This window comes from Triturus cristatus, chromosome 8 (assembly GCF_964204655.1).
Source record: "Triturus cristatus chromosome 8, aTriCri1.1, whole genome shotgun sequence".
NCBI classification, from domain to species: domain Eukaryota; kingdom Metazoa; phylum Chordata; class Amphibia; order Caudata; family Salamandridae; genus Triturus; species Triturus cristatus.
In genome coordinates, this window is record NC_140591.1 from 591,054,658 (window position 1) to 591,079,487 (window position 24,830).

Below are 24,830 nucleotides of genomic sequence, written 5' to 3' on the forward strand. Positions count from 1 at the left end.
TCTTACTTATTAGACAAGTTAGTGATCATAATAGCTTGTCCTTTTTCAATTGGACAATTCAACGCCACACTGTCAAGATCTGCCATCTGCATGGGTCATGGGAACAGCAGCTAAGACCATCCTCCCCGTTAACTGTGAACTCTCAGTGGAACTCTGAGCTTAGTTCACACTGAAAAGCCACAACCATAAACTCTTGTGAACACAAACACTAAAAGTCCTTCAAGAAATTATAATTTATGCTCCCAAAGAATGAAAAACGTTCACCATATTATGTCCACGTGATGTCCCTGCTGGATACTAGGAGGAACTAAGAACTGAGCCTTTTACCCTTTGTTTCCAAGTCTGGGAATTGCAGTCTCATGGTCATTTTTGGAGAATACTCAAACATGCTGTAATTAGAAGGCACCTACAATCAAGACTTTCTTTTAATTTTTAATACCCCATCCTCCTACTTCAATAGTTTGTCTCAAGCTACCGACTGCACACAACTCCCTCACCTTGATCTACTCATTCCTTTTAGACTTTCTTTACCCACTACTCGTAATCTTTGCCGTATCCGCTCAGTAGGCCTTTACAAAGTGCACTCAATACTCAAATGGATGTTTTCAATATGGGAAGACCATACAATAATAAACAAATTAACAACAGATACTGTTGTTAACATTATTTTCAGACAAATCAAGTGGATGGTGCCGGCGGGATGGTTCAATGAGTTGACAAGTATGAATCCCTGCAAGGCTGACGCAGCCTTCCATCTTTCCAAGGTTAGTAAATTGAATACCATTACACTGGGCAATACTAACAACTGTTAATTACATTGCTTCGAAATGGCAGAATTATGTTATGAAGTATTATATATAAAACAAGTTATTATTATTATGTCAATCTACCTATTCCTGCACCTTAGTGTGGGACCTGTCTGAACTAGGGACATGTTTGTTTTTATTAAGGAAGCACAGCTGGCTGAGAATTCCAATGACAGTGAAAACTAACAGAGACATTCATACTATGCAAACATTTAACTAGCAAATTGCCAACAATTGTTTTTCTTTAACTCTTTCCTTCTTTCATAAATTATCTGAGGAAATCCTTGGCCCAGACTAAGTCAAACTAGATGGGATTACTAATTTATGAGATTTAATGTTATGTTTTTTGATTGATCCTCCGACAAGCAGCGTCACACCACTACCATCACCAACACATGTTATTTGTGGTATTTCCATCGGCGAATCATCTAGTAGAAATACATCTCTTGAATAACTCTGGCCAAGATAGACTAATGTAACGCGTTATTTTGTTGTTTCATTCGAGGTCAGGTCCACTGTAGAGATGGGTACATTGTAAGGACATAGAACTAATTCATCTCCCTTGATGGCAGAAAACACTTTCCACATTTCAGGAGGCAATGGCACATGACTTCTAACCTTCCCTACCTTCTGCCACAGGGAGCTCAGTGGAACACAGGGAAGCACTTACAAGATGCAGCAAGATTAGCACAACTCAAATTAACCCAGTAGTCTAAGCCATGTCCTTACTGGCTTAAGCCATGTGTTTTCCAAATGTGCTGAAACGAAGACTTCAACAGCCACTTCTTGTTTTGTTTGTGCTTTCTTTACTGGCGCATGTGCTATGCCAGAGAGTTAGTGCATGTGCTGGAGAGACACAGCACGGTTTTTCGGTCATTAGGCAGAAATTCTCAGTTTTTGCTGAGCGCAACCAATGAGGGGGTGCACCAGTTCTAATTGGGACTATGCACCCACCATGACATGTAGTCTCCTGAAAGCCACAGTGTCCAGTGACATAATTTGGACTGATGAGCCATGTTCTTCCGTCAACGTGGAGCCTGGGTCTCGGAGAGTGGAGAATGCATCCGTGAGCCAAATCATCATGACCATCTTGTCTCCAGGGGGTTTTTCCCCTTCCACAGCTTCTAAGCTTCATCTTGCTACAGGGTCTTTTGCAACTTGAAGCAAAAGGTTGTTGTACCTTGACCCCGAGGGACTGTAGAAATTGTACTTTTGTGCGACTTTTTGTTGTAGTAATGCCTCACTTTTGGTGTTGCTTTACATTAAAAGCTTGCTGTTCCCAAACACTACTGATTTGGGTAACAGAGAAATCTCACCTTTTTACTCCTGCCTGTCCTTTATAATTTTTTATGCTGTGCTTGTATTTTGCGGCTTAAGTGTGGTCTTTTATGTTTTTAACTATTTTTTTGCAGCGTTATTTTATGAACACAAATGTTTGCATAACTCTCCCATTTAAAAAATCTTGGTTATTGCACTTTGACATACAATTATTCAATTGACTAACCAACTGATTCATATTCCTTAAACTCGGAGATTTAAGAAATCAATGCGCGTAAATATGAATGCCAAGTTGTGTCCGTGTTTTTACCAATACACAAGGAATTGGGAAGAACACTGACATATTTTATTAATATTCTGGTTTATGCTCGAAGATCATGTTGAGGAACTAACAATAGTCCTAAAACATTGTTTAAAATGGGGATATCTCAATTCCCAGGCATTAAACAAAATGCTTCCATGAGCACTTCAAACACTTCATCTCCATTGCCCCAGAGCCAGTATCTATTGTGTAGAATGCTGACTGGCCTATTGTCACCATGCTGCAAGTTAAACGGATGCACTCTTTAAAGTAACAGAACATACCACAAAATACTCTTTACTAGTATACCCCTCTGCCACGTGCACGCTTCCACCTACCCACTGAAGTGGGCTTTAGTTTTTTACCCAGCTGAATGTCTTTGCCTCACTTGCCCGTTTTCTCAATGTATCCATGAATTCAATGTACTCCTCAAAATATATACAGGCCAGAACTGTGGCCTAATGCTGCGCCGTGCATGCTCATCCCCATGATACTGCATGCCAATACATCAAACCATATGTATGGACCATTTTTTTGTTTCAGATGTTCTGATCTTTAGAATTATACTATCGGGCATACGAAACAAGAGGAATATATATGTAGAAAAAACATTTCTTGGACAGTACTTCTTCTGTCGTTTGATCCATAACTCAGATCATTTTAGCTCTTAAACAGAGGACCTCAGGTACACATATCATACGAAAGCTTGTGCCTACTGCTCTTACAAGTTGTAATGAGCAAATACCAAAAACGTATTGGTGAACCAGGCTCTAATATTGCCCTACTAAGACACAACTCGCTAAATACAAATCTGAATTTAAGACAGGGAGAAATTGGCGGGAAAAGCAGGGCCAGGTGAAGTGCTGTAGCCTCTACAGATCCATGACCAGTAATGGTCTAAATACTGTATTATCTTTCGGCTATGACAAAAGCAAAGAATGTGCAAAAAGGGCATGGTTGGTCACCATGCTCATCCCACTGCATATGTTACACCCCCTCTACCTTTCAGTCGCATCTGCCTCATTTTCCCCAAATACAAATGACTGGAAAGATATGATGGTAGGAGCCTTGGCCGGGGATGAGATTTGAGGAATCAGAGGGAGATCGTAGACATAGAGTTTCAACATCAAGTGCTTCTCTAACATGTGATGCCCTGCAGACTCCCCGTTGTTTGAAGACAGACTGGATGAACTACAGTGTTGCTTTTCGCAGCAGCACAAAACGCAAACAAAAAAAAGATACAAAAATCGAAATTTCAATTTTAATGGGACCATCGTAACGTTTCAAAATGTATTTTTGCTGCAAAAAGGCAAAGCAATATCCTAGAATATAATTTTGTCTTTTTTGCTCCTAATGCTCTCTTTTTGTCAGTGCATACCAGAGCTTCATTTGAAGGCACCAATTGTTCATACCAAATTCTGTTTGCTGTGGTGTGCAGTGGTCCCAAAAATCATTTGCAAAGCACACTACACTTTCTATCATTGGTATATTGATTCCTGGGATTGGGAGTGAAAAGCATATAGAAGCTGTTCATACACTGCCTTGCCACAAATGTGTTGCTTGTGTAAAAGTGAATGCTTTTGCTGTTTATTTGCAAAAGTAACGCCTTGAAGGCAAGAAAAATGGCTGTTGTCTGCAAAGTATTTATGTGGAGTACTATGCCCTTAAGAAGATGCTGCTGGTGATTAGAGGTGGGCGAGGCGACAAATTAACAGGGAGAGCCAAGCCAGACCCGAGCCAAGGGTATGATAATTAACCGTGCTTTTCCTAGGATCATACAATTGATGCAGAGCAGCCGCGTTTTATCCAAGCTTTCTGTTTCACTTTGTAAAAACCAGCCAGTAAATGGATATCTATTTATCTTTCCTTATGTTAATTCTTTGTTTTTACCTCTGTGTATTTTTCTGTAGTCTTAAAATATATCCTGAATTCAACCCGAAGCCAGAGCGCTTCGCATTGGCACCGGTTTCAATGAACAAGGTTACAAGCATTGTTTTATAGGCATGGTGAGATTAGGTGATTAGCTCAGAATCACAGGATGTTGAGCCGACTCAAGACTCAAACCTAGTTCTCCAGTTCCACAGCTGGGAGCTCTAACAGTAAGGCCACATCCTGGTTGGAGGGAGGGAGGCAGAAGCCACACGAAAGCTCGACTCGTTATGGGCTCGCGATTCCAACAGGTCCTCGAGCAAGGGCAGCACCTCCGTCGCCCACAAAGAAAAGTCCCAGCCCAGGGTTGAAAAATAAAATGGTTATAAAGTTTATTTATTACAATTTTATTTTTCAGCAACCAACCCATCCCGAACTGAGTGACAGGACGGGGCGGGGCCAGTGCTTCTGAGTGGCAGCAGGGTGCTGTGCGCTAAAGTTTAAAATGTACATGTCACTTTGGCCGGACGTCTTGCGCCGGCCAGCCCGACATGCGAATTTTAGACTTCTCTGGGTTAGAGAAAGCGGAGGCCTCAAGTGCTCTTGAGAGCGCTGAGTGAGGCCGCTCCCTCCAACCCTGGTGCTGCTCTCATGCTGGTGAGACCTGCACCAGGGTTGGTTAGGGGAGTTGACTAGGTACCGCGAGAGAAGACCGACGGAGGATGACGTTATGTCGCGCAGGAAGGTAAGTGTTTTTTTAAATGTATTTATTTATTTTGTGTCACCCGCTCCACCACCCTCCGGACATGCCAGCCACCACTGACCTCGAGCAGAGCCAGGCTTCAGGCTCTAGCTTTCAGTGGCTCGCCCACCTTCTACTGGCGAATAAAGGTGAAACCGAGACCAGCCCCATCTGTCCTCTGAGGCAACTTTAGCCATGGATATCTCAGGATCACATTGCGAGAACGGTACTCCTAGCAGCATGAGCTCTCCTTGGACCAGCAGTCCAGCACTATCTCCCCCACTTTCCCACAGTAAAAGACACATATTAGCTAACACGCAGCACCCCAGATACAAGCGCCAAAATTCTTCCATCTCTGATTGGAGCAAAGAGAATGGCGGGTTAGCAGACTAGATGGTTCCTAGGAGGTGGGCCCTGACATAGGCAGTGCTACGTATTAACAGCTTCTCAGTGGCCTAACGTGAAACGACGCCCCTCCCCTGCAGAATGTGACAAGATCACCCATATCTCAGAGATATCCACAGGGACTGGGCCGAAAGAGACCCCGCTGAAGGGTTGTAGACCTCATGGAGATAAGGGGGGTCCACTGCGACGCTGGGGCAGAAAGGGCGAGTTACACCACTGTAGCTTCTATATAAAGTGCCCTTTTTACTGCCAGTCTCAGGAATGGGCAGCCCAAAGACATAAAAAGCATAGTGGGATTTTCATGCAGGAGTAAAATAAATGCACACATTTATAACCATGTACATATATTTTAAAAAAACACGACAGCCTTATTCCCCCCTCCCACCCGCAAAAAAAGAAATGAAACAACGATTTTCCAACCTTTCCTGTGAAAAGAAATGTTACCTTGTCAAGCGGCCTAGGCAGCGTAACTCTGCCTGCTGTACGTGGGGAAAAAAAGCATTGCGGTGAACGAGGCTCAATGAAATATCTTAAAAGATTTGTTTAGATATCTGCGGTCTACTGCATTGAAACGCTGCATCTGACATGGCTGCGGAACGTACTTTGGGCTCCCGATCACACAAAAGACTGTTTTTACAGCAACAGAACTTTGAGGCATTCCTGAAACCCTGCTCTGTATTCCTCATATAAACAAAAACATTAGGTTTGTTTTTTAAACTAACCTGCTCTTAAGGGCATCTCAAGCATCCCACAATTCATTCTGAAGTTATGACAGGAAGACGTATAGCGTGCGTCATTCACGTTACTCACCAGAGCCTCGCTCGCGCACTGGAACACGTAGCAGACGTACTGATTTATGCCCGGTTCGATGCATTCACGGCAGACAAGGCCAAAATGATCGATGTGCTTTATACCCTGCAAAGAAAAGATTTACTGTGTTGTAAGTCACGTAATGCATTCTGGTTAATGTTTACGGATAGCTATCTTGGATGGACTTCTTTTAAAACAGGATATGTTTTCCAAAATGTAAGGCATTCAACTAAAGGGGCATGCCTATAGAGACCTAGTCAGGCTCACTAATGATAACACCCGGCCTGCGCGTTCAAAATCGCACACAATGGACGAGCAACCATGTACAGTAAGGGTGTCCAATGCGGGACCAGGAGGGCCGGATGAGCGGCTCCATGCTAGATTTTAAGGATATCCACACAACCTAAATTAGTAGGAGTTATTTATGATCATTTGTGGGAGCAATATGTGACACATGCACATGAGTGGTGGTATTAATAGGCCGCAGGAGGAGGTTAGGAGGAGAGACTGATCTTGCAAATGAGTTGTGGGCAGTTTCCAGGAATACATAGAGATTAAGGCAGTCAGGCATTTCACAGAGTAGGTTGTGCTCAGGGAGAGGATGTTTGCAGAGGATGAAAGAGGAGAGGGCCTCTTTTGACAGAAAAAAAGGGGAGGAACAGTTGCACGTTTTAAGTAAAGGTCAATTTGTTATCCCATAGTTTAGGCATATACAGGATCTCTTCTGAGATAGCATGCACTTTGGGTATGCAAGATTGTAGAAAGAATCCTTATGTGCAATAAAATAGGGCTACATTAGATATTTTGCTAGGCGGTAGAATCAGGCAAACAGTCTGTCCACTGCACGGCTACAGCTAGACCACCGCTCGAGCCAGTCAACTGAGGAGCTCAAGGGTTAGAAGCGAAAAGTAATATCTGACAGCATATATAGGGACTAGGGGTGGGCGGAATTTGCGGAATTAACCTTCGCAAATTATCGCGAGAATGTTTAAAATTATCGCAAACAAGCAGAAATATCGCAAAGATGCGGAAGTTTTTTTCCGGCATGTTCGCGAGATTTTCTGCATGGTTGCGGGTCGCCAACTTACCCATGTGGTTGCTTGCGGGCGCGGCCATCTTGTTTTGAGTTGTTCTCGCGGTGCATGATCGCGAGAAGAAAGACGTGATCGCGCGACGCATGACGTCACTGCGGGCGCGAACTGTCGCGAGACAGCGCAAATGGCTAAAAACAATACAACATCTCATGGAGAACGCGACCGGATCAAGAAAACTTGTCGGCGAACGCAGGGATTCAGGTAAGGCGATCGCGCGCGCGCGAGAATGTATCATTTTACAGCGCGAGCAAGAAACAAATTATCGCCAAGCTGCGGAAACCGGAATTTTTGACATTTTCGCGCTCTCCGCGGAACGCAAAAATGTCAAATTATCGCAATTTCCGCGAACGGAACGAAATTTTTGCCCAGGCCTAATAGGGACATGTCAAGGGCTTTAAGCTGCGATAAAAAAGTTACATCAATATCATAGCAGTGTAAGAAAATAAATGGGTAACATATGCAAACATTGAAAATGCTGGAGCGGATTTCTGGTGATGTACATGCTCAAGTTCAGCTCACAGAATTAATTATAAAAGCAAACTGGGATCAGTCTGGCTGTGTCTAGTTTGGCTTGATACAAGTACCAGGTTGAGGGCAATGCAGCTTTCCCAGACAGTGGAAGTGCATTGCCTGCACTTCTATGGCTGGAGGGTGGAGATCCAGAAACTCAGGTGTGATGGCCAATGACTGGGTCCCTTTAGAATGTCAATGAAGGCTCTTTTAGCACGATGCTACTGACTTGACTTCCTGAAGCACCGCCCTTTGGTAGATAGTAGAGACGAGGGGTTGAAATGCAGATTCTGTTGTGCTCCAAGGTGGAGGGGCCCTTAGGTGAGGCTCAAACATCTGTCTTGCATGATCATGCTTTTAGTTGGGCTGATGCAGAAACATCACTCATTTTTGAGCCTGTGTTGAGGATCCTCCAGGCTGGAGACTGCCCTGCCGTGAGGGTTATCATACAACAAAGGATGCGTCTCCACAACAGTCTGGAACGGACATTTGAATAGTAGGACCACAGCAAATCAGTTCTGGTGCATGAGACAGTGAATGCACTTGGAGGGTGAGAAAGTAAAAATTCTGTTTATTTACAATTATAGACATATATTAGTGAAATAGAAACATAGAAGGTAGTTTTACACTTAGTTCTGCGAATCCCGACCAGTGCTCTGCTGCATTTTAATTCTTCCAAATGGAAATGCAGGTTCAGAATGATCACATTGTGTGTACTTTCCCTTTATTTAATCATTAATTTTTCGTATATTTCATAATATGTGTTCATTTTTACATTTGCTGCTCTATTTTACACTTTCCCTTCTCCTGTTACATTCATTTTTGTTCATTTGATTTGGTTTTGCTCTTTCCTCCCTCTGTTCATCCAGTTTGCCTTCTCCTGGACACTGTCAGTGCTTGGAGTTGACTCACCATGTAGATGGTGAAGATGATGCGGAACAGGAAGAGCCAGAGGTAGAGGTGCAGTGCTTTCACCAGGGTGCTATGATGGGGGTTGTGAGTTTAGTAGTGCAAAATGAAGTCTGTTGCAAAGACAACGGTGTTTCCTGGCAGGTACTTGGTTTGTATTAAAAGGTATATAGCGAAGTGTGTTAATGCATGTGTTGTGAAGATCTGCTTCAGAACTATTATGGGTGTCAGAGGGATTCATAAACAACAGTCACAGCCTAAAATCTTCTGCAGTGACAAATTAGTATAGTGAACTGTTAGAAATTGGGTTACTGGTTGACTGGGGTGTAAGCCCTGGTCAAGCAGCAACCACTATACTAGTCCTGATAAGGCACAAGCAAACCCCAAATTAACCTGTGCTCTACCCCCTGGTAGCTTGGCACAGAGCAGTCAGGCTTAATTTAGAGGCAATGTATAAAGTATTGGCCCAACACTTCAAACAGTAAAACGGTGAAAACACCACACAAAATGATCCCACACCAGGTTAGAAACACAGAGCTTAATTTAACAAATAAAACATGACCAAAACGACAAAAATTTAACCAGTAGAACTGGAGTACTGAGTTTTATAAATACAAAACTGCAACATAGCGCCTTAAAGCATAAAGCACCAACCGCGGCCATCTGGTCACGCTGGATCAGGTCAAAGTCAAAAGTATAGGCTGACCACAATGGAGCGTAGGTCAGATTCAGTTCCAGATAAGTCTTGCTGAAGTTTTACGTTCTCAAGTTTTGTGCAACAAGTACTGCTCACTTTGGAGAGGGTCACCGAGAGCTAGGAGAACATCGCAGGTGGTGGTCGGCATAACACGAAGAGCAGGCAGGGAGTCGTGGATGGTCGGGATGGAGCTTCACAGTTGAGAAGAGCCCAAAAGCTTGATTTCAAGAGCTCAGAGCCACACCTGAGAGGCATCACTGGGGGTCAGGACCCTGCTGAAGGGGGGTCTAGGAGCTGTTGGGGAGCCTGTTATGTCCCTGGGGCTCTGATCAGGGGGCCAGCGGACTAGCTCGTTGAGTCACTCTGGGGTCCTGGGTTCAAGATGTAGTTGCAAGTCCAGTTCTTCTTCCCTAGGCAAGAGGGCAGCAATTCCTTGTAGATCAACAGTCCAGGAGAGTGGCACTCCTTGTGGCAGTACAGCAGTCCTTCTTCCTGGCAGAGTATCCACAGGACCAGAAGCGTACTCAAGTGGTGGTGTCTGAGGTCCTTCTTTTATACACAGTTGTGCTATTGAAGCAGAGAAAAGCTTCTAGAGGTATGCCTTTGAAGCACACAGATTCCCTGCCTTCCCTGGCTTCCGACTAACTACAGGGGGTATGCAGCCCTTTGTGTGGAGAAAGGACACATCCTATTCAAGTGTAAGTGGAACTGTTTCCAGCTCCTCCCTTCCATCCTGCCAGTGATGGCCCAGCCAGTCACACCTAAGCTCCCATTGTATGTGTGTGTCACAATGGAGTGTGGGCACTAACCTTAAGCCGGGTGCAGCAGGAGCGATGCTGGTTGACTGAAACCCTTTCCCCTATTTGTGTGTTCCCTCCAGAGAGTAACGAGATTCACCTCTCCAGAAAAGACCACAGAGAAGGGGGAAAGGGAAAAAAGGGATAAACGAAACAATAATGAGGAGACCACAGGATTTCTGAGAAGACGTCAGGGAGTTGTTTCATTTACTCTCCCTATCATCCTTCATTCCTGCAGAGGAGAAACACAACAGACTATGAGTGTTTCCCTATCCCTCCCCCAGCTACTCCATACACTTATCCTGAAGGAATACCCTTACCTGGTGCTTCTGCCCCATTCATTCAGGAGTAAGTACACTTGGATCAACGTAAGAATTATGCAGGGTTTCCTGACATCAATGGAGGGGTTTCTTTCCCTCAGTAACTAAGGACCTGGAACTTGTATCCTAGAATAGAGGGATATGGAGTTCTTCCCCCCACTGGGATGTTCGTCCTTGAGTTTTGTTATCCGAGCCTTTCAGAGGCTCTATGAGCTTAGATGAATCACTGTTATAGCGCTCCTGGGCGCTCGTGTGTTGCCAACCGCCACGTTACGGTATTTGCGTAGGGAATTGAGCTTCTCACCAGCTCTCCTGGGGTTGATGGGAAAGTAACAAGTTTTAAGCGCTCCTGCGCGTGTATAATATCTCCTGCGAAAGCAACTGTTCGTGCTCCCAGTTTGCGCCTCTACCCCTCACTGCGTTAACATGGACGCGCTCTTCTGGGCGCTGGCGTGAGGAGTGTAGGCGAGATGCGGTCTGGTGTGGGGGTGACTATCTAGGCTCCGCATTCGGCGCAGAGCCTCTAGGCATCTCTGTGCTCAGCGTCTGGGGGTTTTAGGAACGGGCGGTGGCCCGAGTTGTTGAAAGTTACTTCCCACGTCGCTGACGTAAGCGCGCCTTTTAGCGCAGGACTCTGAAACACGCTCCTGCCTGTGGATCCCTCAAGGAAATATTCTCGGAAGTCGGGTTGCTTTTCGGGGTCTGGCAAGGCGCGGCTTATCTTACTAGGTTCTGTGGTGGCGCCGAAGTTCGGAGCCGTTGGAAACGCTTCACGGGCTGGTCTACATCCTGCGAATGACGAATCATCAGGTGACGAGCCCCATGTTCCAAAAGGGAGGCGATTACATAGGGAGGCGTGGAAAGAGAGGTAGGACACCTCTTTTACTCTGTGGCAGGCATTCTGGGAGATGTAGTGCAGCAGTCACTCCCCCAAACTTCCTTCCTCACCTACGCGCTGTGACAGTGTGGATGTCTAGGAGGAGTACACAAATCCCAATTGTCACCCACACCCAGTCATGTGACCCGAGGCACGCTGCAGACACCAACTGGCTAAGGCCACAAAATACCTCCTTCCCAAAAGTGCCATTTTCAGAATTGTAATTTAAAGTCCGACTTCACCATAAAGTAGGATTTTTACATTAGAATTCCACAGGCACCAAACATGAATCAATCATCTCTTCCCATTTGGAAATTCCACTATAAAATGTAATAAGGCAACTCCAATGTTATCCTATGGGATAGATATGCCTTGCTGTAGTGAAAAACGAATTTGAGAGTTTTCACTATCAGGTCATGTAAAACTTAAAAGTACATGTCCAACTTTTTAAATACACTGCTCTCTGCCCTTTGGGCTATCCAGGGCCTACCTTAGGGTGACTTCTATGTAATGAAAAGGAAGGTTTGGGCTTGGCAAAAGGTTTATATAGCCAAGTCGACATGGCAGGTTAAAATTGCATAAACAAAGTCTGCAATAGCAGGCCTGAGAAGTGTTTAAAGGGCTGCTTAAGTGGGTGACACAATAAGTGCTGCAGGCCCACTAGTAGCATGTCATTTAGAGGCCCTGGCCATATGTAGTATATTTTACTAGGGACTTATAAGTAAATTAAATATGCCAGTTGTGTATAAGCCAATGTTACCATGTTTTGAGGAGAGAACACAAGCACTTTAGCAATGATTAGCAGTAGTGAAGTGCACATACAGAGTCCTAAGGCCAACAAAAATGAATTCAGCAAAATAGGACAAGTGAAGGCAAAATGTGTGGGGAGAACTCTGCAGAGAGGGCCAGGTCCAACATCAACACAGAAAAATAACACCTTCTAGTAAAAGGCACTGGACTCGGCAAACTTCAAGTGACAACTGGCCACGCTCTCTTACTGACTACGCTCATAAACTCAATATCACTGCAATTGTGTCTCCATTAAGAAGCATACACTCTGGACATAAGCACCGTTTTCTATGCTCAAAATCACACATACTGTGAAGAACCTTATCCCTGAAAGGTGGCTCCTGGATCCCATGCAGGTCACTGACCCACTGCCACTGCCAGTCAGGGTCGACGCCCTTCCGAACTGCCCTGCAGGTCACTACCACAGTAAGCCTGGCTGGCTCCTCAACTCATATAGGAGGCAAAAACCTAGCCATAAAGCAACGGGCACTATACATGAGCAAGGGTTCCCATATAAAGCTCAGATGATTTTAATTTTTAACTTTATTGGTAATCATACTTTCAACCATGGGGGTATGCCCAGCACATTCAATTTGTGGTCCCACCACTGACTGTATCTTCCGAGCTTGCGGTTCGAAATCCAGTGTGTCCACATCACCTTGCTCTAGGATCTGGCCTGTACTCTGGGTAAAAGTGCACACACTACCGATAGTCTGGTGGGCCGCCTCGGACACCAGGTGAGAGAGGCGTGAAGTTCCTGGACGTTGAGAATACATTAAAGGGTTTAAGTATCACTTGTCTTCAAAATAATGTCTGATTTTGTAAGAAAACGGTGTACAGTCCAGGGTATGATTAGGGTTTTTACACAGTGCCAATATAAAACAGCAAAAAATAGATTTAAGAAATCCATTTGTATTTATATTTCATTCTTTATGGGCATCACCAACACTCTACTGCTGATTTTGTTAATAAACTTATGCTGAATACAATAGGCCTGGGTTGTTTGTGGTGACAAGCAAATAATGCTATATATCAGATGCCATAGGTCTAATCTGTTTATTACAAAAAGGTATGGCAAAGGCAGTAGACCAGACTTATATATTGTGAAAAGCATACGTTAAATCCAAGAGGTCTTTATGGGTGGATTGTAAATATACTTTAATAAAACCTGTAGACAGATATTTTGTTACATGCAATCTCACAGATTACTGTATTTGGCAAATGTTTTTGTGTAGATTACCCCTTCTAATACTCCCTCCGGGTAGAAGATTTGCACTGTGATAATCCCGGTTTGACCTTAAGGAGATATGTAAATTATTTTGCCAACAGTAAATTTGCACTGCTTTGTCATTTTTTGACTGGATCCCTGGTTACCGCCTTGTGATGACGCTTATCTTCCACAGAATAGGCCTGAATTGGTTATTTTGACAAGCCAACAATAAATAGCATTGGCCTGATTGGTTCATTGGGAAAAGTTATTTCTGAAGCCATACATCTGATCTGTTTATTATGAAAAGTAATGACAAAGGCAGTAGCCTTGACTTATTTGTTATAAAAGCATAGGTTAAAAGTGATATAAGGGTAGATTGACATTGCACTGTGAAAGCCCGTTTACAGATAATTTATTGCACGGAATCATAAAGATTACCACAACAGATGGGGGTTTTGTTGCTTCTGACCCCCTCTGACTTTAAAAATTTGCACAGTGATAATTCTTGTTAGGCCCTCTTAGGAGGCGTTCTATATTGTTTTGTTGACTGTAGCGGTTTACATGTTTGTAATTTTATGACAGTATGCCTGATAGGTGACTCGTGGAAAAACTTCTGCTTAATAAAGTAGGCCAGAGTTGAATATGGTGACGGCACCAATGATGAAGGCTATAAAACGGATTGGTTAATCGGGAAACATTATATCAGATACCATACATATGATCTGTGTACTATGGAAAGCTATTACAAAGACAGTAGGTCTGGTTGTTTTCTAGAGAAAAAAGGTAAGTCAATGTGAATATAAGAGTGGGTTGATATTTCACTATGTTAAGCATATAGAAATGTCTTTTCTTAAATAAATCTAACAGAGTACCACAGCAGGCAAGGCTTTCGATGTCGGTCACCCTCTCTGATAAACCCTGGGCGTATCGGATTTGTACAGTGATAATCCTTGCTGGAGGGGAAGCTGCTAATTGCTTTTCTAAATGTAGTTTTGTAGATATTTTCAAACTTATGCACAGTAGTTTAACTGGGTGTGTATTAAAGTACTTTTAGATGTGCCTGACAGCTTTTTCTGTCTGCCAGGCCCTTGTAATGAAAAAATCATATTATCTATCTCTCTCTCTCTCTCTCTCTCTCTTTGTGCCAGTCCTCTTCAGCTATTGGTCTGTCATTCCTATTCTCCCACTCATTCATTCATTCATTCATTCATTCTCTCTCTCTCTATCATTAATATTCTATTTCTGCCTATGCCAGCATGGCTGGGTCAGTCTATTACAGCCATCTGCTCTACCGCCCTGTGAGTGATGTCACTGTGTGATCCCATCTCTACATCCGTCCTTGAGTGTGCTTCAGAGCCATGATTGGTGGGCCAGTCCTCAGTTTTCCATTATCTCCGTTTATAAGTCCCCTTCGTTTCTCTTTTTTTTTTATTTGCACCTGGCAGCTCCTCAGACAGCGTTACGGACTACACCCTTGCCGCTCATTGCAAATACAGTACGCTTCATCTCACATGCCACTGCTTTTAAACTGGGCAGCCATCTCTGAATTAAAATGTCCTTAGTGTATCATTTTTTTTTTACCAATCCAAGATTCCTACCACATTTAAAAGCAATATGTCACCAGGATCATATACTAATACATATATTATGTTCAATCACAATCAAAGATGGCTGCGCCGTGTGATGCTTACTGGCAGACATTTTGGAATGGTACTGTGCACAGTGTATCATTGTTTGATCATTTCAGATGGCCGCCACCTTGTGTCCAATCATGGTTGTCAAGTTGGAACTTTAAAAAAGTGATATACTATGCACCGTGCCGTTCCTCGAAGGCAGCCCACTGCTTTGTTTAAACGTTAAACTTATTTTTTTATTGCAAGGACATGCCCACTACTTTAAGTGGTATCCTTTTTAGTTTTTGTGCTTTTATTCTTTTGATTTATCTTATATGCACTTGATGGGGTTCTGTGTGCATTTTATTGAGAATGGGTGAGTAGATGAATGCAAGAATGAGACAGGGTGGATGTGCGGATGTATGAGTACAAAATAAAATAATGTGCAAAATATAGGAATACAAAACCTATTCATGTGCACATTATCTGTCACCTGACTTGTAAAACAAAAGTAAGCCAGTCAGTCAGTCAAAAGCTTTTATTTCGGTATGATACCATAAAAAGACATAAATAATTGTGTACAATAAAACATGATTAAATAAACATTAGGTAGAGTGTAATCCATCAGAACATTAGAATTTTTATACTAAAAAAATTGCACAGCGAGATGAGAACAAATTATTTCCACAGGAAGCAAATTTGTTAGAGCTGTGACCAAAGCCCAAAGTGATCTCACTACACCACAAGATTCTAAAGTGACAATGATAGTAATACTGGAATCAAGAGGGTTGTGGGGCAGAAAGCGTTTTTTTGGACCTGGTGAGCCACATAGAAAGAAGATATTTGGCCATCGCAAACACTATCAATGGGGTAGTATCGTACTTCAAAATTCTAAACACTACCTGATAGTCCCTAAAGCCCCTAGACTTACAGAGCTGAATGATCCACTTCTTCCTAGCCTTGATATATAGAGGGCAAAAAAGAACGACATGCATCTCTGTTTCACGAATATCAGTACATACAGGACACGTGCTTGATCGATCAGATGCGTTAGACCATCTACATGTAAAAGCCCTCAGAGGTAGCGAGCTGTGTCGAAACTGAATGTAAAGTTTCTTTGCCAAGGGGGGTTGGATAACATCCAAGAAGGTTTCGTACTGGGGGCTGAACTTAATGTCCAGGAAGGTATCAGTGAGCCTACCCAGAGAGGAATGTAATAACATTTCCTTCCGATACAAATGCAGGGCCTCACTCAAAGATTTCTTAGATAGTGTGCGGCTTGTCTCTTCCGGGGCGGACCAAAGGTCCCCCTTCCCTATGGAATAACAAAGGGTCTTAACATAAGTTAACCAAGGGATTTTTTCCAGTTTTCCCCTTGCCAGTATATCACCCAGGTCGTGCCTATAGCTTGCAAGCTCGGGTGTTGACCAGAGTCGTCTCCAAAACAGGAGAGGTCGATTCAGGGCAATTTCTTCTATAGGAACTAAACCTAAATCCCATCTCAAGGGAATTAAGGGGGTGCTTGCAGGTAATTTCAGCAGTCGCCTGATAAAGGAATTCTCAATTACCAATAAGGAAGCAGGAATAGAATGCCCCCAAAGCTCAGCGCCATATAGCGCGCCCCCTCTTGCTTGGGATTTGTAGATTTCCATGGGGGGGCCCAGAGGTTTGGAAGAAGTGTTATTAAAGACCTTCAGTAAACCCCCCACTGATTGTGCTAGCTTCAGGTTTGCCTTCGCCATATGGGACCCCCATGTCATTTCATCATTGAGGGTCACCTCCAAGTAATCAAAGGTAGAGACCCTATCTAGCTCTACATCTCCCATCTTAGGGTGGGGACAATTGATTGAGTTGGAGCTGAAAACCATAAATTTAGTTTTAGATAGGTTCAGTTCCAGATCCCTTTTTTGCAGAAAGAGCAAAAGGCCTCCAATGTACGCTGGACGCCCATGAAAGATTTAGATAACAGGAGCGTGTCATCCGCGAACATTAGGGCCGGTATCTTACGCCCCGCAAGGATAGGGGAATCCAAATTAGCGGCGCGCAGGAGATGCTCAATCATCCCATTAATAAAAAGGGAGAAAAGGGTGGGGGCCAGGACACAACCCTGCCGCACACCCTTTTCAACCGGAAATGGCCCTGAAATTTCCCCACATCTCCCAAATCTCACCCTTGCATAAGTGCCCTGGTGTAGGCGTTTGAATAGATGGCAAAGGTAGGGGGGAACACCCATCTCTAATAACAGAATCCATAATTTTTCCCTTTGGACCGTATCGAATGCGGACCGAAGGTCCACAAAGATCAAGTAGAGATTACCAGCACCCATGCTGACAGTCTTCCAGTGGATCAACTGAAGCCTAAACAATTGGTCAATGGTAGAGACCTTTGCTCGAAACCCTGCCTGGAGCGAGGTTAGGATTTGATGGTCCTCCATCCAGGACTGCAGCCTTGTTAAAAGGACTCGGGCAAACAGCTTCTGTAAGACGTCAATCAAACTTATGGGGCGATAATTGGCTGGGTCCAGAGGGGAAGATTTTTTATGAATAGGTATAATTTCTGCTCCCAACCAGGTATCCGGGATCTCAAGGCCCTGTAAAATGGCATTGAAGTATACCAAAATATAGGGGGCCCAAATTTTTAATTCACTTCTAAACAGATCACCAGGGATCCTGTCAAGCCCCGGAGCCTTCCCTACAGCTAAGGTGCTAAGGGCCAACTCTATTTCTGAAAGGGAGAAAGATCGACTCACAGAATCTTCTTGGTCCATCTGATTCATTAGAATAACATTAGGCGGGGTTACCAGATCAGAACCTCCCCTAGGGTCACTACGAGAATATAGGGGTTTAAAGTGGGCGAGCCAGACCTCCTCACTGAGGTTGGGAATGATAGCGGGGCTGCAAGCTGCCGTACCAGTTCGAACAATATTCCAGAAGGCCCTCGAGTCATGGTCTGCTAATGCTTGTTTCATGTTTTGCCACCTGAGATCCTCCCACTCAGATTTTGCCTCCTTAATCAGATTTTTATAAAAGGCCCTCGCAGCCTGGATACTAGACAGTGTACCATTTTTTATCTCCTTAATCAGGGCAGTCTTGGCCAGCCTACAGGAACCATTGTACCAATGCTCAGGCCTTGGGGCCCTTGGCCTTGAGACAGAGGTACTGTAAAAAAAAACAACCAGGCCGCCGAGGAGTTCCTTATGGATGTTTTGGAAATCTAGGAGATGGTTCTGCTCAATATCCCCATTGGGGCTCAATAGGAGGGAAACCGCCTCCAGGGAGCGAGTGACACTGGTATATAAAGCTGCAAGCTTTATTTCATCGGTCACAACCCTTGCCCACCTAATCCGTCTACCTCCTGCAGCTAGGACCAAGTTCTCGCTATTAGGTGGTGTCAGGCCGTGTGGGCCTGCACTACCACCGATATTATTTACCAATTCCAATGACAATAAGTTATGATCGCTATCGACCCGCGGAATAACAGAAAATGCTGCTAAATAGCCCCAAAATTCCACGTTCACCAGGATATAGTCGATAGTCGAGCAACTCCCGGGTCTATTGAAGGTGAAAGCTCCCGGTACATCAGGGCACAATCTACCATTGCAGGCCCTCAAGGAATGTGCAATGGCTAGCTTGTTGATCTCGAGGGCTAGTGGGAGAAGACGCTTGGCCGGGTAGATGGTTGGATCCGGGGTTTTATAGTTTTCGTCCTCATCGCAAGTAAGAGGAGGGATCCCAGGGAGGGGTTCATAGTGACAGTTAAAATCCGCACCTAATAGTTTGTGGGACGCAGGGGAAAGGGAGTGTAGTACCTCATCTAGAGCCCCCAAAATCGACAAACCCAGCTGTACCGGATAAGGACACAGGTAGGCATTTAGTACTAGAACAACAAAAGGGCCCGTGGGTCTAAGGAGATCCACCTAACGATGAAACCTAGAAAACAGTTTGCATACCCCAGTAGAGGATCCTATCTACAAGGACCAAGTCCCATCACCCACCGAGGTGGCATGCTTCATCATCTGGGACCTCCCGTTAACCACACCTGGTGTGGTTAAAGAGCTACTACTCCTTTAGTTACTTAAAAAAGGAGGAGCTCAGGGATGTTTTTAACTGTCCTACACGGGGGAAATCACTCCCAGAATGGAAGGAAGCTGCCTGTGGTGTAGTGAAATGAAGTGCAGTGTGTGAAAAATGTGAATTTAAAATTGATTACCACGGGAAAACTGCTTTATTAAATATACAGTGATATCAACACTAAAAAGACGCAGAAATAATAGAGTAAAACGTGTGCACCAAACAATACGGAACACGTACTCTAAGTGTAGGTCTACATGTTTCAGCCAACCAACGTCTCAGAAAGATGACCGTGGCTTTCTTCAGGACCAATATGATACACTACTGCAATGTGATAAAGTGTGGAAGGGAATAAAAGAGGAACGATACATCCAACAGTGGTACCTGCTTGTCATTGGATCTACGGCACCATCTGGGAGTATTCAGGTCACCTAATAAAAAAAGACAGAATGGTCTCTGGTCAAAATGAAGTTAATGTTGACCTAGGACAAACATACAAACTGTTGCAAACTGGATCAAAAGCACATGGTGGTAGATCTATAGCACACGTTGCATAAATGAACGTCTGTCTAAACAAGGATCAAAAAATGCCTCCTTACCCGTCAAGAGATCGGGGAACGTCCCACACTCCTGGTCACAACTCAGGGCGTGGGGCAACGCTCTAAAAAACAAGAGGAACAGATATTCCAGAATATAATCTGCTCACTGATGTCAACATTAACTACGGTTAGCTCTACAAACTCGAACATTGTAATACAAGATCAGTTGACTATGACTCAGAAAAACTGAATGCCCCTCACAAGGGATCTCACTAAGGGGCCATCCAGTGAATCTAAAAGGCAAAGCTGGTCACACCTTAACGATGCCAATGGGGTTAATACGGGCATTCACGCCCGGCTGCAAGAGACAATAGGGCCATTGTAAAAACCCACAAAAAACAGTAAATTACTAGAGTCTGTCGTTTCCGACTCTGTCTATTAAGGTCCAAAGGAAAAGAATGAATGAATAGGACCTTAACCTTTCTCGAATGAAGCTCGGGGGTAGAGAGAACACCACTAACATTACAGGGCTAGGCTAGTACAGTGTACGGCTCCAGGCTACGCGTTCCCCAAGGCAACGCAGAGAATACCTCTAACCATACCGCCCAAACAGTGAAAAGGCTACGCAAGTGCAAAGTACCAAGATCTACGCCTAACCTGTCCGTCGCTACCCCGGGCCTCCTTCCTGGATGTGCCGAGTGGTAGCCGGAACTGTGTGGAAGCCGCCCTTAAGATCTCGCATAGTCGCGTGCACCAATCACAGCCCGGCCCCCAGCACGTGATCTGAGAGTTGCCATATTGGGTGGGGAATTTAGGCTGACATCAGAACGAAGACCAATCCCGTACCCGGCCACCAGCACATGATAAGAGGGTTGACACGTGTGTGGGGGGGGGGGGCGCCTATTGGCGAACCACGGAGCACGCTGGGTAATGTAGTCAGGCAAACGCCCAGACCCGCTCCGAGAAGACACTTTAATCCGCCGAAGACTCACAAAATATCAAACTACTCAAGACCACCGAAGTGATCGGACAAGACGTTCCATCTGCCTCCAAACCGCACCATATGATTAGAAATAATAACGGTCACTCAGTGCCCACAGAAATTGTTATATAACAAGTGGTACCTAACTCATCTGCGCAACAACCAAGACATTTTGTTTGATTCATGTAAAACGGTTATTATCGCCACAACACTTGTGCTGACCCTGTCCATTAATAGTGATCACTCATCCAGCATGGCAACAGTATATACAACGGTGGACATGCCCAAGTAAGACAGTACATTCTGTCAAGATGTTAAACTTACTCCTACATGATATGAGCACCAACAACCCAGTGTGTTATAAAACTAAGCCGCACATCAAAGAGGAACATAGTGTTGATGTCCTAAAAGTCGGTTAATGTCATCATAACGATTGTTATGATGATGACAATAGATAATGAGAACCCGGTGACCCGGCAACAATGTATACATGGGAGGACATGCAAAATCAAGGCATCAGAGTCTATCACGATGACAAGAAGACTTGTACATAGGTCAAAAACCCCCTCATCATCGTCACAATGAGGACCACGGGATTGCCTCGTTGAGCCCTGATTGATCACTCTTCAATTTAAAGACCCAGCGCTGTTCTGTTCTGAACAGAAATTTGGAAACATCTGAGACATGGGAGGGGATCGAAGGTTGTTCCAACACCGTCCACCTGATGTCATCAGAACTGTGTTTCAGATCCAGAAAATGTTTAGTTAGACGTGTCGCCTGTCTATGGCATCTTATGGTGCTTCTATGCTCCATGATCCGTATTTTGACCTTTCTGATGGTCATCCCCACATACTTCTTATGACAGGGACAGGTAATCAAATAGATAACTCTCTCGCTGTTACAATTGGTATGTTTCAGTTGTCTCCAGGGTTTGTTACTGCCAATGTCAATCTCAGTGGTATGCTGTGTGTAGGCACATGCACCACAATTGCCACAGGCATAATGCCCCTGGACTGGTGGCAAGTTCCAGAGTGTGTTAGCTGTGGCAACCGGCATGTCTCTTGGACGTGTGTGAACCAGGGTGTCGCGCAAATTAGCGCTTCTCTTGAATGAAAACAGTGGAGGGGCTAGATGTACCTGCCCTACATTCAGAATGCGCCAATGCTTACGTATGATCTTCTGAATGTGGTTCGACCGTGTGCTGAATGTTTGTACACAAGTAAGTCTATCCAATGAGGGCTTAGGTGTAGCTGGTTCAAGTAGGGCCTCTCGGTTGTTATTCAATGCCCGTTTTGATGCACGTCGGACCAGACTAGAAGGATACTGGCGGGCCTTCAGGTTCCGAGACAGGACAGCAGCATGTTGTTTGTAACTAGCAGTAGTAGAGCAGTTGCGCCGCAGTCTCAGGAATTGCCCAAACGGTAGACCTGCACGGAGAGATTTCGGATGAAAGCTGTCAAAGGACAGCAGAGAATTCCTCGCCATCGGCTTAGTGTATAACTCACTAGCCAGGCCATTGTCCGAAGGAAAGACCCGCAGGTCTAAGAAAGGCAAGCTGGATTTGCTGGCTTCCATAGGGAAATTTAGAAACATGTTTTGATCATTGAGCCACGAATGAAAGGTGTTCAGGGTGGCTAAATCTCCTCGCCAAATGACAAAAATGTCGTCAATATAGCGCTTCCATACGACTATTCTGTCGTGAAAGGGATTGGTGGCAGTAAGGACAGAACCTTGTTCAAACAAGTGAACGTAAAGATTGGCCAGGCTGGGGGCGAAAACACTGCCCATAGAAGTACCAGATGTTTGGAGGTAAAACTGATTCTCAAACTTAAAGAAGTTTTCAGTCATAGCCAGCCTGGCACAATTCATGATGAAGGCTACTGGCGAGCTCAACTCGGTGATGTTACTTTCGAGGAGCCCTCTGATGGCTTCAAGGGTCTCTAGTTGAGGAATGCAGGTGTATAAAGATTCAACGTCAAAACTAACCAGGAAATCAGTGTCAGTGTTGAAATCCAATTCTGGAAGAAGCTGCAAAACACTTTGTGTCTTGCAAATACGTGGGCATGGTTCTTACCAAAGGCCTAAGGAAAATGTCGACAAAGGTAGACAGGGGTTCGAGGAGTGATCCCAAACCCGAAATAATGGGTCGACCCGGCGGGGGACGCTGTTCCTTGTGGATCTTGGGGAGGACGTAAAAGTAAGGGGTGATAGGATGTTCGGTCACCAAGTACTCGGCTTCACGAACAGAAATCCAACCCTCTGCCTTTGCTTCAGTGACTATGTCAAGGATTTCTTTTTTGATACGTGGTGTTGGATCAGTATCCAGGCGCTCATAAAATCTCTCGTTGCTGAGTTGTCTCAAGCATTCTGTTCTATAATCTTGAATATCCAGAATCACCGTAGCTCCGCCCTTGTCCGCGGGCTTAATGATGATCTGAGGATTAGTAGCCAAGGAAGTGAGAGCCCGTTTTTCAAGGCTGGGTGTGTTCACAAAATGTCTACTAGGTTCACTCAAAAGGGCTGTGATATCTTTGTTCACCGCTGTCTCAAATGCCAAGACGTGCGCAGGTACCAGATGTGTCGGTGGATTGAAGGTTGATTTAATCTTCAGACCACTATCACTCTCACCCTGTGCTGCATCTGTGGTGACATCGACTTTTTCTTTGAAAAAGAATTGTAGCCTAATTTTTCGAAAAAAATTGGCCAACTCAGATTGTAAAGTAAAAGGATCTCCTGGACTGGTCGGCACAAAACCTAAACCTCTGTTCAGAACTAAGTCTTCCATCGCCGTTAAGGTGTATGAACTCAAATTGACCACTAGCTGCTGTTTGGTCCTGTCGCTGTCTGTGCTCTCGTCGCACTGCGGAGACTGCGGGGCGATGCTGGGGGGCTCCAGTGAACCCGTGCTTGGTTCTGTGGTTGGTTGTTTTGGCCTCTTCTCCGCCCTCTCGAGCGGCCACGGCCCTGCCCTAAAAAAGGCTGGTTGGAAAAAAACTGTGGTGGCGGATTGAAGGGCATCATATTCGGAAGGAAAGGGGGGTTGGGGTATTGCCAAGGTGGAGGTTGCCACCACTGTGGTTGTTGACTACCACGCCAGTTACGTCTGGATTTATTACCTCTACCTCTTGTCGAGGATGGCTCATGAATATTGGAGTCAGAGTCACTAGACCAATCCTCAGAACCGGAGGAAGAGTAGTTGGAGCCATAGCGTTTCCCTTTCTTGTTGAAGACTGGTGGTACGTAATTCTCTTGGGTGTAAGGGTACATTTTCTCCATCGAGAACTTAGCCAGGTCTTTTCTGAACTTATCAATTTTGGAGGAAAGGATGCCATCCCTAAAATCTTTGTTAGATTTATTACTCTCATCTAGATTTTTCTTATAGAGTGAGTTTGTCAATGTGGTTTTGATCTGACCCTCCATTACCTGGATCTCAATTAGGAGAGCGTCGGCGATGCGCTTCGCTGTGCTGATAATTAAAATCAGCCAGTCGCATGTGCATCGCCAGGCTATCAACGACCAATCTTTCAAGAAAACCTTATCCTGTAAGAAGAGGCGAGGGGTATTTGTGACAATGAGACCAGTTGGTGCGCAATTACTCCGTAAATATTCGGTCATAATCGCACCATGAATACCCGTCCGAGTGTGTGATTTTTTGAGAATTAAAAGTTGAGCCCAGTCATCACCTGAGGCCCCTCCCAAGTTTGCTACATTCTCAAGAATGCTGGGAGTGGTAGTCAAGATCTGTCTAGCAATGTCGTCGTCGAAGGCTAACCCAGTGAGTTCGGCCATCTTGGTACCCTAGAAGTGCCGAGGTCGAACAATTCAGTGCAGACTGAAGTTCTCAGATAACGTACACCAGAAATTCTGCGTGACGAACAACAAATGACCCGCAGCCGTGGCTGCACAAAATACCGATAAATACAAAAAACATTTAGTACTACCAGCGAATACCCGTCAGGAAAGGTAAGTAGCAGGCACAGGATATCAGGGGACTTTGTGTCTATAGACTTTACAGAGCAACCTAAATGAGTTGCAACCCAAATAGCTAACCCCCCGAAGGTCTGTCCCTGGTGCCTTGGAGCGCGGGAGTAAAAAAAGCTGCGTAACCCACCCTCACTGGACTGTACCGAAGCCAAGTTTCTTGAAATAGACAAATATCAAAATTGTCCATTAACTCTCCCCACTCAGGGTCAGAGAGCTTGGACTCGAGTC

General features: G+C 44.6%; 1 protein-coding gene across 5 annotated transcripts in view; it reads right to left on the reverse strand.

Moving 5' to 3' along the window:
* The window catches only part of TBC1D4 (TBC1 domain family member 4), a 623,735-nt gene that overhangs the window by 210,949 nt on the left and 387,956 nt on the right, over positions 1-24,830 (reverse strand). For all 5 annotated transcript variants that reach the window (XM_085622014.1, XM_085622012.1, XM_085622013.1 and 2 more), the window contains one exon: positions 6,212-6,316. In XM_085622014.1, the coding sequence (XP_085478140.1) occupies positions 6,212-6,316 (105 nt within the window). The remainder of the gene's footprint in view (positions 1-6,211; positions 6,317-24,830) is intronic.